At 43.7% G+C, this 18,337-nt stretch overlaps 1 protein-coding gene across 1 annotated transcript in view; it reads right to left on the bottom strand.

Annotated features, from left to right (window-relative positions):
• LOC141132968 (prenylcysteine oxidase 1-like) overlaps positions 1–18,337 on the bottom strand; it is a 67,065-nt gene that overhangs the window by 23,324 nt on the left and 25,404 nt on the right. The window contains exon 3 of the mRNA XM_073622001.1: positions 16,623–16,797. Within this exon, the coding sequence (XP_073478102.1) occupies positions 16,623–16,797 (175 nt within the window). The remainder of the gene's footprint in view (positions 1–16,622; positions 16,798–18,337) is intronic.

The following is an 18,337-nucleotide window of genomic DNA, read 5'->3' as shown; positions in this document are numbered from 1 at the left end:
TTTTCAAAATTGTTTTTTTTTTGTTTGTTTATAGTGCTAAAAATAAAAACCGCAGAGGTGATCAAATACCACCAAAAGAAAGCTCTATTTGTGGGAAAAAAAAGGACTTCAATTTTGTTTGGGTGCAACGTCGCACGACCGGGCAGTTGTCAGTTAAAGCGATGCAGTGCTGTATCGCAAAAAGTGCTCTGGTCAGGAAGGGGGTAAATCCTGCCAGGGCTGAAGTGGTTAATGACCAGGCCATTTTTTGCGATACGGTACTACATCGCTTTAATTGACAATTGCACACTTGTGCGACGCTGTACCCAAATAAAATTTACGTCCTTTTTTTCCCCTACAAATAGAGCTTTCTTTTTGTGGTATTTGATCACCTCTGCAGTTTTATTTTTTGTGCTATACACAAAACAAAAGGTTTGCATTTGAACATAATGGTTTGTGATATAATTTTGCACATGGACAAGGTGCTGTTGCATGTTACATAGTTACATAGTAGGTGAGGTTGAAAAAAGACACCAACCTATGTGTGTGATTATATGTCAGTATTACATTGTATATCCCTGTATGTTGCGGTCATTCAGGTGCTTATCTAATAGCTTTTTGAAACTATTGATGCCCACCCGCTGAGACCCCCGCCTGTGGAAGAGAATTTCACATCCTTGCCGCTCTTACAGTAAAGAACCCTCTACGTAGTTTAAGGTTAAACCTCTTTTATTCTAATTTTAATGAGTGGCCACTAGTCTTGTTAAAACTTTTTCGCGGAAGGGAGTTTATCCCTATTGTGGGGTCACCAATACGGTATTTATAAATTGAAATCATATCCCCTCTCAAGCGTCTCTTCTCCAGACTGATTTTCTGATAAATTTAATTTTAGTTTTAAATATCATGATATAAAATAATGAATGTGGGGGCTTTTTGGTGGGTGTGTTTTTTTTTTTTTTGTTGGGGGGGGGGGGCAGCATTTCATTCTTGGGGCCAGGCAGCACAATGTCTTGGGCCGGCCCTGCACCCATCTCCGCATGCCAGGGTGCTTGCTAGAAGTTATCCTGGACCCTGAACTCTCCTTTCGGCCCCACATCCAATCACTTTCCAAGGCCTGCCGCCTCAACCTCCGCAACAAGATACGTTCCTTCCTAACCAATGACACCACAAAGCTCCTAATTCACTCCCTGGTCATCTCTCGCCTCGACTTATGCAACTCTCTCTTCATTGGCTTACCTTTACATAGGCTATACCCCCTTCAGTCCATCATGAATGCCGCTGCCAGACTCATCTACCTTACAAATCGCTCTGTCTCTGCTACCCCTCTCTGCCAATCCCTCCATTGGCTTCCACTCACCCAACAAATTAAATTCAAAATACCAACAATAACTTACAAAGCCATCCACAACTCTGCCCCCAGCTACATCACTAACCTAGTCTCAAAATACCAACCAAATTGTCCTCTTTGTTCCACCCAAGACCTCCTGCTCTTAAGCTCCCTCCTCGCCTCCTCCCATACACGACCTCCAGGACTTCTCCTGCGCCTCTCCCATTCTTTAGAATTCCCTACCCCAATCTGTCCGACTATCTCCTACTCTATCCACTTTTAGATGATCCCTGAAAACTTTTCTCTTCAGAGAAGCCTATCCTGCCACCACCAAACAACTTTACTTTCATTTTCTTCATCAGCCCATCCCCCCACAGTTATTACCTTTTGTATCACTTGACCCTCCCTCTTAGATTGTAAGCTCTAACGAGTAGGGTCCTCTGATTCCTCCTGTATTGAATTGTATTGTAAGTGTACTGTCCGCCCTAACATTGTAAAGCGCTGCGCAAATTGTTGGCGCTATATAATTCCTGTATAATAATAATAATAGCATCGAGATGGTTAACAGGGATTTTAAAGCAACAGCATTTACTTGTGAAAGAGCAGAGAAGACATTGTGAGAGAGTGAGAGCGTGACAGATGTGTTCAACTGCTGAACACTCAGGCAGAAAAAAAAAAAGTCCTGACTGTGACCTGCCCCCAGTTAAATTGCACATTTTTGGCCTGATGATTGCTTAACACTCCCCAAATATAGGTTTTATGCAAGCAGAGACCCTGAAGAATAAAATGGTGATCGTTGCAATTTTTATGTCATGCGATATTATCATAATGGTTTATCAAAGTCATATTTTCAGTAAAAAATACACTATAGCTAACTATAATTAAATTCAAAGTCCAGTCTAACCCTAATCTAATCTTAAACCTGCTCCCACCCACATTCTAAATGCTATACTAACTAGTGTGTGGAGTAAAGAAGTGTATACTTACCTAAACCCTGGGGGCTCCAGTCCAGTCACGTGCCCCCCCCCCCCCCCCTCCCCGCGACCAGCTTCGGGAGGAGAGATCGTCGACAATGGTTGCAATGCCTGGGAGGTGGCATCACCTATAGGGCTACTATGGGGCATCCATTGTCGGCTGTCTCTCCTCTCCCCTAAAGCCGGCGTTGGGAGCCAGTATGTGACCAGACTGAAGCGCCCAGGAAATAGGTAAGTATACACATCTTTCTTCCACAGACTAGTTAGTATAGCATTTAGAATAGGTGTGGAAGCAGGTTTAAGATTAAATAAGTTTAGACAGGTGATAAGGATGTTGGATATAGTGGTACCCTTTAAAATATGTTCAGACAGGAACAAGGCTTTTTCATCAGGGTCTGAAAGATTTATTGCTTGAATTTATGTTTCTTTTATACTGTTCATGCAGAGGTGCATACATAAGTTAATTAACAATATGGGCATGACATAATTCAATATGTAATACATTACCAATATAGATGTACTATGGTCACATCATGGGCATATATAAAGTTAAAAACTAAAAACACACACCGTAATTATAATTCAAACACAAACAAAAAAAAAACAAACAAAACAAAAAACACTGAAGTACTTTTTTCCTAATTTCCCATCGATATACAGCTGTCACATGACCCAGCTCTTTCCCAGCCTGTCTGCAGGGAAACATAAGCAAGAAGAGCTTCTAGTCCTCTGCTGCTGGTCACATGTTCAAAATAATAAAAAACAGCCTTTGGAATACAGAGTAAAAATAATATAAAAAACTGCTTTAACCACTTAAGGACACCGCCCGCCATAGTTTTACATCAATACTTTGAAGAGGAATATCGCTGTTATGGCCATAACCCCGGTATCCTATTCTTCAGCGGGCAGTCCACTTCAAGATAAAAGTGATCTCTGCATTTTTATTTTTTTTAATTTTTTTTATTGCATTTTTGTGTAAATATGAGATCTGAGGTCTTTTTGATCCCAGATCTCACATTTAAGAGGTCCTGTCATGTGTTTTTTCTATTACAAGGGATGTTTACATTCCTTGTAATAGGAATAAAAGTGACACTTTTTTTTTTTTTTAAAGAACAGTGTAAAAATAATACATATAATACATATACATATAAAATACATATAATGTTTGGGGGTTCTAAGTAATTTTCTAATTATTTTATGGAAATAACATGGTGTGGGTGGATTTCTGTCAGTCACAGGCTGTGTCATGTCCCTCCAGCCTGTGTCTTAGAATAACAGGGAGGTGAAGCCACCATCGATCAAGATGTAATATCCTGCCCCCATATGTTTGGCTTGTTATGGGGCATGGAGTAGGAGGGAGGGAGTGGGATGTCATTTACCACTGTGTATACACCCACATGTGTGACTCTATAGTCACATGGACTGCTCTAAAGTGATAGGGAGAAAATGCTCAGCATAGAAAATCCCTGAAAACTGAGCATGTGCAGAGCTGCCAACACTGCTCTGCAAAATCCTTAGTTGAATTGGGGACCTGGACAGAATGGGGACATAGAGAGTAGCAGGATCAACCAGGTTTTTTGCAGAATACAGAAAACAAATTTCATAGTGACTGAGCGAGTATGCAAGGCATGTAATACGGCATTTGATAATTTTTTTTTATGATAAGGTTTTAGTGACACTAATTATTTATTAATGGTATTTGCCATCACTCAGCGGGACTATTCTTTTCAAAGCGCCATTTCAAAGTTCAGCAAAGTATATTATTTTATTACATGAGATTTTAAAGTACATATTCGTATCAGCATGATGAAGTGCTTTCCTAGGCAGTTATTTATTTAATCCAGCAGAACAAATAAGTAGAACAAACAGATACATTGATTTTGGGGGCATTTGGACATTTAGAAAGTGTTTATGACATTGATTCTATCCTAATAACAAGTTTTAACTGGGCTTTCAATTCGGTAGAGGGACAAGTGGAGTAATACTAATACATATAATATCCTACAAGCATTAAACTACAGATATATGTACTAAACTAAAACTAAATGAAAGTCGATAGAAAGCCTAAGGCCCCATTCACACCTGAGCGTAGCGTTTGTAGGCAGAAAGTCACACAATTTTTCAGCGTTTTTGCCACGATTTTTCCGCAATTTTGTACAGGTCAAAAGGTCACCAATGTAAAAAGGAGAAAAACGCCTGTAATCTGCCTAAAAAAAAGTTCCAGAACTTGTTTAAGCTACAGGTGTCTTGGAGCTTCTGGCTGCGGGTGTTTTGGAGTGGAGATGTGAACTATCTCCATAGAGAATAATAGATTTTTTCCCCCTCCAGCGTTTTGTAGCTTCAGGCCTTAAGCTACAAAACGCTCAGGTGCGAATGGGGCCTAATACTTAAATTCTCCCCTGCAATCATTCATCTAAGCTAAGTTCAGCCTTAAAAACAGTTTTTATAACGTGGGCGTGTTTACTGAAGGCTAGTGACATCACTTCCAGAAGTGCTCCATTCACCAAAGCATCTTGCATGTGGTATTTAGGTGTCCAGACATATTTTGCCTAAATATCGCAGGCAATCCTGAAACTGTCAATTCACTATACCGTTTTTTGGTATTTACCGCAAAGCGCTGACATTTTTCTGAAAATACCGCATGAACAGACGTTAAACTTAATTCACAGAAAGAATTAAATAAACCCGTGCCGTTTCTTCAGTACCCGTGCCGTGACTGGCGGCATCCATGCGCATCCGCGAGAGTGACGTCATTGCGGCTCTGGCCAATCACAGTGCCGGAGCCCGCAAACCGGGAAGTAACTCCGGTGAAAGATGTCGGCGTGGGAGCGCAGTGCGAGCGGCACTGCAGGGCACCCTAAGGTATTTCCTAATGAGCAAGTATGCGATGCATTATTATTCCTTTGTCTTACAGGGTTTTTTGGGGGGGGGGGGTGGGGGGGGGGGGTTTCCAGAGGTTTACAACCTCTTTAAGTGGTCCAGGCATGCGGTATTTAAGGAATGTGTATAATTTTAACCGGGGGAAGGGGGGTGGGGCGCTGTGTCCTTAACAACCAATGAGTCAGTAGCTGACAGTTGACTGTAAAGAAAAGATTTCTTTATCGTACATCACGGGACACAGAGCCACAGTAATTACTGTATGGGTTATATAGGCACCTTTAGGTGATGGACACTGGCACACCCTAGACAGGAAGTTTAACTCCCTATATAACCCCTCCCCTTACCGGCAGTACCTCAGTTTTTTTGCCAGTGTCTAAGGTGTTGGTCACGAGTAAAGATGTGCAGTGCTGACCTCCGCTGGAGTATTCCTTGCTGGGCCAAGCCATGCAGCCGGATCGATTCGAAGTGCCTTTTTAGGCCAAATTGAATGGTACCTGGGCCTCGTGTCACAAGAAACGAGGTTTTGCCTGTAACGCTTCTCTTTTTAGAGAGTTGGACCCCGGGATCCAGTGCTTTGGTTTTTTCAGCCATATTTCCTAGCAGGGTGCTATACGGGTCCAAGGGTGTGGAACCTCTGATAAAAAGGGGCCCCGGTCCTTGAAGGTTTTTTAAAGGAGCCCGCCGTGACGGGTGAAGATTGGGTCTGTTTGGTTTACCACAGAACCCTGCAGCCGGAAGGTAAGTGGAGATTTCTACAATTTTTTAATTCTTATGGGTTTTCTCCTTTAAGTAAATGTTGTCATGCCTAAAGTCGTCACCAGGGGCTGTCAAAAGCATGTACCTGTTCCATGCTTGAAAAATTTTTGACAAGTCCTTTATTTTATTTTTATTTTTTTAAATGTTCCCCCATGTAGATCCATTGTCAATCAAGATGACCGCTGCTACCACCACCCTGATGATTAAAAAAAAAAAGAAATAAGAGGTCCACACACAACGCTGGCTCCTGTCGTCTGACAGCTCTGCCGCCTCCTGCTGCCAAATAAACAAAGGGGTGAGGCCCTTAGTTCATTTAGCGGTGGAGCTGTCAGATGGCCTCTTTTTTTTGTTTTCCTCTGGGTCGGCGATGGTAGCAGTCATCGTGATTGATGATGGATCTACAATGGGGAACATTTTTTTTTTAAGCTGTCTGCCTTCTTATTCACGTTTTGAACACTTTTTTGATGAATGAGTAGGGGTACTATGTAACAAGGGGGACCCCTTGTTAAACCCCCCCCATGTTTGCCTGGTATGGTTCAGGAGGGCGGGGGCGCTTGCTCGTTTCCTAACCTGCCAGGCTGCATACTCGGATAGGGGTCTGGTCTTTATTTTTTTTGGGGGGGGTCCCACACTGTTTTTTTGTGTTTTTAATTTTGGCGTGGGGCTCCCCTCAATATCAATACCGTGCCCGGGCCCAAAGGGCGTAGTATGGGATGTTATTTTTTTTCATGTTTACATTACTCATTACATCATTTACATCATTTTGTTTACATTCAGCTGACAACTGATGGCTCAATGGTTGCTAAGGACACCGGCTACCACCGGTGCTCAAATTACTGCAAGCTTTCACTACTACGCATCACTTCATAAAATAGTGCATGGGGTATTTTAGTAGTGGTTTTTTTGTGAATGTCAAAATATTTTTTGAAAAATGCTGAGCGGTGGTAGATAGTGCTTTGTGAATGGAGCCCACTGTTTCTGTGTAGCCAGTGTGCGTGTACAGAATGGGAGGAGTGCATTTAGGCTTCCTGCTCAGTGCTCTCTCATGTACAAAGGTGCTCGTGCATCTTCATTCATGAGAAAATGAAGAAATAATAAAAGAACCATTCTCACAGGATACAGGAGGGCTGGGAAGTCCAGTGTACATATACAGTATAGCTTTGCAGGGCTTTGACTCACAACTACCACAGGAGAAGGGAGCTGGAAGCAGGGGGAACTGTCAGTGTATCTGGAAGTTATCTTGGATCAGCTCAGCTCACAGTCTACAATAAACACTGTACCTTAACTCCACATGATTCCACCTCGTAGTGTGAGTGTAACAAAGCACAACAAGCAGAAAACTCTATGACTCCACCTTGTAGAGTGAGTGTAACACAAGGTGTGCAGTAAAATCCCCTGGATTCCACTTTGTAGTTAGTGTGTGTGATGCTGTACACAGGTGTGCTTTACGGCCTTACAATGGCTGCTCTCTGTCGATGCTCCAAGCCAAAAAACGAGGCTTAGAAGAAAGAAGGAGCTGCTGCACATTCTGCTGATGGCTATGAGGGATGGGGCGGGTTTAGTCAAACTTCTGCTGGACTTCTGTAACAGAGACTGACAATGGTTTCAGGAAGGGCCTGTGAGCTGCCAAATTCAGCTCAGCAGGCAAACTGTTGTCAGTAAAGAACAGAAGACAGCTGATTGTCTAGCTCAGAAAGACTCATCTGAGCTAGACAAATCTGGAAGTCTGAAAATGCATAATATCAAAGTTAAAAGATGTTTTAAGAAAGTTAATAGTTAAAAGATATTTAACATAGTAAAGTTATAGCAAACACAATGTAACTACTACTGATTAATGAAAAGTTCTATAAACAAGTGTCCACCATGTGTATCAGAAATTATTCCATTGGTATTCCACCAACTGAATGTGCTATCCACCGTTCCCAGTGATAATAAAGTATATCAAGCCAATTGAAAATAAAACTGGCCTCTTACCATATCCCGATGATCTCTAGATTCTAAGAGATCATCTAGCGCATGAGGTAAGAAAATGCCCGATGCCTGGCCACATCCTCTGTGTGTCTCTCAACCTCCAAGATGAATGAATCCAACAGCCCCCGGCTCAGCGTCCCCACACCACACTCTCTGAACTCTGACTCCACACTAAAAGTAAACTTCACAGCATCCCAGCACAGCTTGCCTCGCTCAGGGTGATCACTGCGCTTCACTCAGGTGTGTACAGGATAAGGGAATACAGAAAGAAGGCTCATCGCATAATATGTAAAAGCGGGGGGAGGATCCTCCATTCCCAGATGTAGCCTGTTAAGGGGAAACACACTGGAAGGAGAAGGGAGCTGTGACACGATGAGCATCCAGATTTGTTGGTGATCTCCATGCTGGATCATCCTCTCTCTACTGCTCAATACTTTCATCTTTGTTGTAAGTGCATATTTTAACCTGTATAAAACCCCCTACTGTTACGTATTATACGAGATGAGCCTTCTTTCTGTATTCCCTTATCCTGCACACACAGTGAAGCGCAGTGATCACCCTGAGCAAGGCAAGCTGTGCTGAGACGCTGAGTACATTTTTAGTGTGGAGTCGGAGTTCGAAGAGTACGGTGTGGGGACGCTGAGCCGAGGGCTGTTGGATTCATTCATCTTGGAAGTCAGGAGACACAGGATGTGGCAGGGCATCAGGCAATTTCTTACCTCATGCGCTAGTTGATCTCTTATAATCTAGAGATCATCGGGATCTTGTAAGAGGCCAATTTTATTTTCAATTGGATTGATATACTTTATTATCACTGGGAACAGTGGATAGCACATTCAATTGGTGGAATACCAATGGAATAATTTCTGATACACACGGTAGACACTTGTTTATAGAACTTTTCATTAATCACTAGTTGTTACACTGTCTTTGCTATAACTTATCTGATAAGAGTTTTTTTTTGTATTCATGAGACAACGCAATCTTTTATATTTTTACATTCTTTCACTATCTCCTTGATCCAAGGAGTGTTAAAAGTGCAGCAGTCTACACTGAAAATCAGCGCGAGATTCTTTTCACATATTTTTTATTTAACATAGTATTCATGGGCAAATTTTAATTTTTGACTGAAATTCCACTTTAATTATTTTTAATTATAAATCTTTATTAACAGGACTTCTACTTTAATCTCTTATTTTAGTGTACAAAAACACATTAGATTACTCATTCTTTGGTGAAATATACAAAATGAGGTTGTGCCAAGTAAAAAAATTACAAAACATGTTGAGCCTTAAAATTGCATGCACCCATGAAATGGCAGCAAAGTACTGTACCCAAAATTGTCTATAGGTGACACTTTAAAAGCCTTCATGAGTCATCAGTTAGAGAGGTAACCATGTATAATGACTCTAGAACTACTGCTCGCACTGCGGCTATACCAAATACTACCTAAGACCTTCATTCCTATCAACAGGTGACACGTCCTCTATGTCATAGCACAATGCAAGCAACAGGTGCTCTTTAAAGCTCTCAAACAGAAAATGCATTTTAATTCATTTTTAATATTCACACCAAACTCACCCATGTGGGTCAAGTCTCAAAAGGGGGAATTCTTTGTGCTTGGGTGTACCTTTCATATTTTACAACTTGAAAAAGAGGATTTTTGACTTACCGTAAAATCAATTTCTCTGAGCTCATTGACAGACACAGCGTTCCATAGGGTTATACCGCCGCCTACAGGAGTAGGACACTAGGCAGAAAAAAAACTTGGCTACGCCTATGGGCAGTCCTAGGTGGTATACACCCCCCTCTCTGCTATAGGCCTTTAATTCAGTAACAAGCAGTGTCAGAAGTATTAAAACTCCTTAGAGGGGTGGGTGCTGTTTCTGTCAATGAACTCAGAGAAATGGATTTTACGGTAAGTCAAAAATCTCATTTTCTCTTTCGTTCATTGACAGACACAGCGCTCCATTATTCAGAACCATAGGGACGTCCCAAAGCAGTGCCAAACATGAGGGGTGAGACAACAAAAAATGCCAAGGCTAACTAACACAAGAGTCAACCAGCTAACAGGAGCTCAACACAGAACTGGAGCCCAACCTGAACAATACCCCCTCAGGAGGGAATAGACCCTCTAAACAGCAGCCTGCAAAACCTTGCGGTCAAAAGAAGCATCCGCAGATGCCAGCACATCCACCTTGTAGAACACTGTGAAAGTGTACACCGACGACCAATTGGCCGCCTTGCAAACTTGCACAGTGCCCGAGAAGAATGTGCCATAACAGGGAAAGGAGGAACCTGATCCCTGACAGAATAGGCCAGGGTCATCATCTGTCTGATCCATCCAGAAATGGTCACAGAAGAAGCAGACAGCCCCTTCCTTGGCACGTCCATGATTAAAGTGAATCTGACCTCCAAAAAGACTCAGTGACTACACCCGGACCACATCCAGGGCAGATAAGGCAAATCCCTTAGGATGTGTTGACATGGGACACAAGGAAGGCAACACAATGTCCTTATTCAAAGGGAAATCAGAAGAAGGAACGATGAACAAGGGTGAAGAACCACATTAACCTTGTGTAACACTGGGTAAGGTGTTCGACAAGATAACGTATAAACAGAAGAGTCAGTGCTACTACCATTCACCACATAGATAGCAGAGCTCCCAGGTGCTCGATCCACAGTTGCTGGCTGAGTAAAGTAATGTGGAAAAAATTATCAGCACTCCGGTTGTTGCTCTTAAAATGTCTTCATTTTATTGAATAGCTACAGTGAACAAACGCAGACTAAGTCAGTTGTCAGTGCTACTACCCATACAACACATAGATAGCAGAGCTCCCAGGTGCTCGATCCACAGTTGCTGGCTGAGTAGAGTAATGTAGAAAAAATGATCAGCACTCCGGTTGTTGCTCCTAAAATGTCTTCATTTTATTGAATATCCACAGTGAACAAATGCAGATTAAGTCAGTTGAAGCGTTTCAGCCTATAAGGCCTTAGTCATACGACAAGATAACGCCACTAGTTCCGACACCCTGCAAGCAGAGGTGATAGCCACCAAAGAGGCCACCTTCCGAGACAGAGTAAGCAGGGGAATCTACCAAATATTTTGAAAAAGAGAGGCTTCTGTAGAACCGAAATCACCAAGTTCAGATCCCACGGCGGTAGAAGAGACCGCACCGGTGGAGACAGACATCGAACCCCTTGAATAAAGGTACGCACCAGGAGGTGCAAGACCAGGGGACGCTGAGGAAGACCGCAAAGGCTGACACCTGGCCCTTGATGGTACTCAAGGCCCATTCCTGTTCAACCCCCCCCCCCCTCCATGAAGGAAGGTCAGAATCGGAGCCACGAGAAAGAAAGAGGCTGAATGCCCAGCGACTCACACCATGATATATATTCTTTCCACATCCGGATGTAGATCTTCCTAGAGGTAGACTCCCTAACCGTCAGCAGTGTTGGAACGTCAGCACCTAGCTCAACACAGCCAGGTCGTCAAAACCAGCGACTGTAAAGCAGGATGGAAGAACGGCCCTTGGAACAGTAGATCCTCCTTGAGAGGCAGTTGCCAAGGAACGTCGGTGACCAAGTGCACCAGGTTGGCATAAGCAGACCAACAGGACCCATCCGGAGCCAATAGAGTGACCAGAATCCCTGCGACCTTGATCCTGCGCAAAAGCCACAGCAGAAGCTGGAGAGGAGGAAAGGTGTAGAGCAAATGTTACTAGTCCCATGGGCCACCAGAGCGTTTGAGATGCCCCCCCAGAGGATCCCGGGACCTTGCCAGAAACCTTGGTACTGTTCTGTTGAGCTGGGACGCAAACAGATCTACCTTAAGAGTGCCCCATCGGAGACATATCCGATGAAACACGGGCCTGTGAAGGGCCCACCCCATGGTCCGACACTAGCCGACTGAGTCATCCGCCTGCCAGCATTCCACTCCTAGAATGCATACATCGGAGAGGGTCGGAATGAGACATTCTGCCCACTGGAGGATTCTGGCTACTGCCAGGGCTGCCAACACCCTATTTAGTCCGCCCTGTTGAATGACAAAAGCCACCACCGTTGCATTGTCTGACTGGATCAGTACCGGGAGCCCCGGAAGTCGAACCGTCCATGATCCAGACATAGTCTGATCGTTCGAAGTTCCAGGATATTGCTCAGTAGTCCGTATTCCTCCAGCGTCCAATGACCCTGAGTAGAGCTCAGTCCCAGGACACCCCCCACTCAGACAGACTGGCATTGGTGGTGACCACTGTTCAATACATGGGAAGAAAGGATTTACCCCAGCGAGGAACGGGAGAGAGAAGCCACCAGACCTCTGGTTTCCTGGCTCAACTGAATCTGATCGACCAGAGACCTTGAGCACTTGTCCCATCATGCCAGGATCTCCATGAAGGGAGCTTGTATAGAACTCTATGGATCTATGCAAATGGAATCGCCTTGAAAGTAGATACCATCAGGCCCAACACCCACATGCAGGTGCTCAGGGAGGCCCACCTGCCGGACAACAGTACATGAAACGCAGCATGCAACTTCTGGAGTTTGTACAGAAGAAGAAACACTCTGGCTAGAGTTGAAGGTCAGGCTCAGATAATCCAATGTTCTGGAAGGAGCCAGAGCAGACTTCATGTAGTATAGAAGCCAACTGAAATCTGTCAAGGTCTGTATAGGAGCTACATCGCCCCTCGGGGTAGTCGAGGACTCGCAGAAGAAGATCGTCCAAGCAGCCCAGGACCGCAATCCCCCGCTGACATAACCACGCCAGATCTGGGGCCAACACGTCGTGAACACCCGAGGAGTGGTGGCAAGACCAAAGGGCAACACCACAAGCTGATAATGCTCATCTCCCACAGCAAAACGGAGGAAGTGCTGGGGTCGGGCACATAGTGGAATGCATAAGTAAGCATTCGTGATGTCGATAGAAGCCAGAAGGTCCCCATGATGAAGGGACGCCACCACCGTGCGGACGGACTCCATCCTGAACTTCTGTACCCACACAAAGCAGGTCAGGGCCTTGAGGTCAAGAATTGGGCGTACCATGCCCTCCATCGTTTGGACTGTCAACAAGTTTGAAAAAAAACCCTGAAACTGTTCCCAACACGGGAACCGGGACAATCACACTCTGAAGCAACAGGGCTTGCACAGCCCCAAGAGAACTGCAAACGGTCCGGCGACAGACGCACAGTGGAAGTAAAAAACCCTTTTTGGGGAACAAGGCCGGAAAACTATCTTGTAACTGGACAAAATCAAGACGTCCCCTCACTCCAGACATGGATGAGGGTGCACCTCCAAGCTGAAGGGGCCTTGTCCGCGGGTCCAGAGAATCCCACTCTCAGCTTGCCAGACCAGGTCCGTTTGGAACCTCCCAAGGAGGGTTTTGAAAGGTTTGAACCAGTGGACCCCGAGGAACGGAAAACTGTCCGGTGAAAGGAGGGCCGCGTCTGCGACGAGGCTCTTTTCCCTGTTTAGACTGTGGAGGAGATGTACACTCCCCCCCCCCCCCCCGCCCCCCCCGTGAGACACGTAATGATGTCATCCAGGGTTAGCCCCAAAACTAAATTTTTTTGGCAGTGACTAGATTGGTAAGATCCCCTTGCTTGACTTCTTAGGTTTGCACATTTGCTTATACACAAATATATAAAATATGTATATGTGCATAATGCAAGATCTTCAATATAATCATCATCATCTCAATGTCATACATTGCACAAATCAGTGATTTAACAGGAGGTTGCTGATTGAAGAGCACTGAGATTACTAATGACAGTAAGAGTGCACCGAATGGAAAATTTGGTGCCAAAAACTGAAACTGAAAATGACAGTTTTAAAAAATATTTATATTTTTATATATAATTGTATTATATTCTACTTTTTAATTAACCACTTAAGGACCAAGCCTCTTTTTGACACAAATCTTTTTTTTTTTTGCTAGAAAATTACTTAGAAGCCCCAAACATGATATATTTTTTTTCAAACACACTAGAGAATAAAATGGTGGTCCTTGCAATACTTTCTGTCACATGGTATTTGTGCAGCAGTCTTACAAGCGCACTTTTTTTTGGAAAAAATACACTTTTTTGCACTAAAAAATAAGACAACAGTTAAGTTAGCCCAATTTTTTCTTTCATATTGTGAAAAATAATGTTACGCCGAGTAAATTGATACCCAACATGTTGCCATTCCACCCTCGTGGAATGGCGACAAACTTTTACCCTTAAAAATCTCCATAGGCGTGTGTTTAAAATTTTCTACAGGTTACCAGTTTTGAGTTACAGAGGTGGTCTAGGACTAGAATTATTGCTCTTGCTCTAACGATCACCGCGATACCTCACATGTGTGTTTTGAACACCGGTTTCATATGTGTGCGCTACTCATGTATGCGTTCTGCGGGCAAGGTTTAAAATTTTATTTATTTATTTATTTTACTTTTTATTTTGACACTGTCTTTTTTTTTTTTTTTAATTGGGTCACTTTTATTCCTATTACAAGGAATGTAAACATCCCTTGTAATAGAAAAAAAGCATGACAGGACCTCTTAAATATGAGATCTGGGGTCAAAAAGACCTCAGATCTCATATTTACACTAAAATGCAATAAAAAAAAAAAAAAGTCACTTGAAAAAAAAAATGTCTCCTTTAAGAGCCATGGAAGGAAGGGACATTTGACGTTGCTTCCGCCCTTCTGTGCTATGGAGCCGAGCGGGTCCTGTAAGTAGCGGAGACAACCGGAGCGGTGGCGGGAAGGGGGTGGACACCTTTCCCGCCACCGATAAAAGTGATCTCGCCGCTAACCCGCCACAGAGACCACTTTTATCCTAAAGAGAAACGCACGGCGTTCCCGAAAATACTGGGGTTATGGTAAAAATGGTATTTAGCATCAAAATAAGTGAAGTGGTTAATATCATCAATTTTAATTCATTTTAAATTATTGCTGGCCATTTTTTGGCACCTTTAGTGCAAGTAAGAGACTGCAGACATGATACAAGAGATCAATGCAGCCTACCAGTGCATGTCAGATGCAGCCCCACCAGTGCATGTGGATGCAACCTGCCTGTGCCCATAAGATGCAGCCTCACCAGTGCCTGTGGATGCAGCCTGCCTTTGCCCGGATCAGAGCGGCGATCTCCTGCTGTGTCACGGAACTGCATTTGAATTGCCCGGGCCGCAGTAACAATTTCCCGCCTCCTGTGATCACGTCACACTAATTCAATGTCCCGGCATTGGATCAGTTTGTCGTCTATCACATGAGGCGGGACACTGTTACTACAATTCAGCTCCCTGAGACAGGGAGATTGGCTCTCTGCAAGGAGAGGAGGAGGGAGGGGAGGACAGGACTTTGAGCCGCCTGGATGACACCTCACAATGGGCCGCACCCGGGGGGCGCGGCCACCGATACTGCGCCATTATCGGCACTTTTTTCTTTCGGCACTATGCCGAAAACACCATTTTGTTTTTCGGCCGCCGTAATTTCATTGCATCCCTACTAATGAGCATCTGTGCCTTCATTATCCGGTCACAGTCTTTTAGAATGCTAAAGCCAGAAAAAAATACACAAACAAAAACATAAAAAAACAAACAAAACAGTGTTGTGTATGTGTCTGCATTATTTTCCTCTTTACAGTCTTTTTCTCCCTTTATTTTCCCCTGATGACTCTGACAGTAACATATTTCCTGTCCTAGGGTGATAACGCTCTCTTCGCGGCTCTGTATCTATGAAGAGGTGTGGTCTCTAGAATGCAGCTGAAATAATGCAGCTGAAACAGAGAGCACAGGGCGTTATTTCACTGGATGTCTGGAAGGATCAACAGATATTTTTGAACATATAAAGCAGTTAAAACAAAATGCATTTACTTGTATTTTAAACAGAACAAAAGGGAGCAAATATGTTCATTGTTAGGGTTCACATATTCTGTAACCAAGCTCTACTATTTTGGCTGCAGTTCACAAAAATAAATGGTCAGAACCATTTACTGTGTCTGGCAGGCGTGCCTGAAATTTGCCAGAACAGAATTACAAATTTTGTGACAGTTCACATGTATTTCTATGGCACTTTACACTTATAAGCAGTATAAACTATTCAATTGATACCACATTCTCTATATAGATTGCTAAGGGTTAATATTTAGGCCAGGGATAACTTAGGCCTTGCTCAAACAGCCGATTAATTCCAAGCCCCGTCTCCTTGGGTGTGTTCGGGACCATTCACCCCCACCAATGTTATATTGGGAGCAGTGGCTGTGTCTGTGCAGCCGAGTGTCCCAATAGACATCTATGGGACTGCTGATACCGACATGCACACAACACCTGTGCATCTCCATGCAGATAAAACATGAGCCTGCACAGGGCATGGAAGTAATCGGCTGTAAGAATGAGGGCTTACAAATGAAGCTTGTTTTGCACAAGTTTTGAGTGGCATTGCATGTTCCATCAAATTCTTGCCTCAACTGCTACCCCACAGATGGGACAAGTCTTCAACACCAGAAAATCCTACTCTCACTGCCATGATTTATCAAAGGTCTAAAGTATTTCAGGTGTATAGGTAAGCCTACCAAAGTCTATATGGAAGAGTAGAGCAGAAATATTCAAAATTCTTACTGACTCCTGACATCAGAATATAACATTATTATTATTATACAAGATTTATATAGTGCCAACAGTTTGTGTAGCACTTTACAAAATAATAATAAATCTGTATGAAGATATTGAACTTGGCAAAGCGTAATTATTACCACGTACCTCATGAACTTATCCAAAAGATCTTCCGCCCACATGTACTTTCGTAGGAAATTTAGTCCATAATTCCACAGCTTTTTAATAAAATTTATAAGGAACCATTCACTCTCTTGAAAAACAAACTCTTCCCCATTGTAAATTCCCAGCAGATTTGCAGATAACGTGCATGTACTCAGACCTGTAACAAATGCAGAGTGTCAGAGCTAAGAAAGTACGGGTCTGTATGTGAGCAGAAAACTTATACAGTCTGGTGACCAGGGGCTTTGCTAGGTGGGAGAAAGACCAGGGGCTTCAGCCCGAAGTCCGAGCCCGACACTGGGGGGGGTATGTTGTGTGGCCTGGAGGAGGTGGGGGGGAGCTCACTTGCTGGTTGCTGCCTGGCTTACCAGTGCCCATCAATGCTGACCACTAAAAACTGACCTACCTGACACACACTGACCATTACACTGACTTACCTGACACACACTGATCATTAAACTGACCTACCTGACCCACACTGACCATTACACTGACCTACCTGACCCACACTGTCCTATGTGACCCACACTGACCATTACACTGACCTACCTGACACACACTGATCATTACACTGACCTACCTCACACACACTGACCATTATACTGACCTACCTGACCCACACTGACCATTATACTGATCTACCTGACCCACACTGATCATTACACTGACCTACCTGACACACACTGACCATTACACTGACCCACACTGACCTGCCTGACACACACTGATCATTACACTGACCCACACTGACCTACCTGATGCACACTCACCATTATACTGACCTACCTGACCCACACTGACCATTACACTGACCTACCTGACCATTAGACGTCAGACGTCAGGTGACCATGACCTCCTCCTGCAGCTCGCCCATCCCAGTAGACAGCAGACAGGCAGAGACAGGAGAGGAGAGCCTACTGCCCGAGCGCCGAGTGGGGATCTCATGGTGCTTGACGCGGCCACGTTGTAATTCCCACCTTCTGGAGCCCGCAGCCCCTATGATGGACGTCACACGTTTCGTGGTCCCGGCATTGGACCAGTGGGACATCCATCATAGGCGCTGCAGGCTCCAGAAGGTGGGACCTGCTATGTCACTCGGCCGCGCTCGTAGTCAGATTGGTCCCCGCTCGGGCTCGGGGCTAATAATATAATTGTGAATACCTGAGACCTCGGGGGCTTTTTGGGGGCCCACTCGGGGCTGCAGCCCCCCTCTCCCGACGCCACTGCTGGTGACTGACAGAACCAGTCAAGCAGAAAGGCTAAGACCTAGATAATTATGAGACCAGGGTGGATAAAAATCAATGATTTTTTTTTTTTTTTTTATTTAAATAAAACGCGTTTGGAGTAAAAATCTATCTAAAGATAGTTTTCTATTTAAGATACATTAATAATTTAGTTTATTCAGCATGAAATGGAGCTTAGTTATGTAGCATAAAGCTATATATACTGCAAGATTTACATTTTTGTTAAACTCATTCAATGAATCCAAGCTCTGCAAGCTGAGATAACATGCACTGCATTGATGCATTAACACAATTTCACAGTAACCATAAGATAAAACAAAGTTCAGGAATATTCCTTTATCCCAATGTTTTGCAAATCTAGGTACACTACAAACTGTATGATTGAAACTGTTCTGATATTGCTATTTTACTAACCTGACAGCCTATTATTGTAAATATGAAACCTTCATTTTGTTT

The sequence above is a fragment of the Aquarana catesbeiana genome, linkage group LG03, assembly GCF_042186555.1.
Source record: "Aquarana catesbeiana isolate 2022-GZ linkage group LG03, ASM4218655v1, whole genome shotgun sequence".
In the NCBI taxonomy this organism is placed as follows: domain Eukaryota; kingdom Metazoa; phylum Chordata; class Amphibia; order Anura; family Ranidae; genus Aquarana; species Aquarana catesbeiana.
Note: the sequence above shows the minus strand (reverse complement) of the source record. Positions and strands in the feature narration are given on the sequence as shown.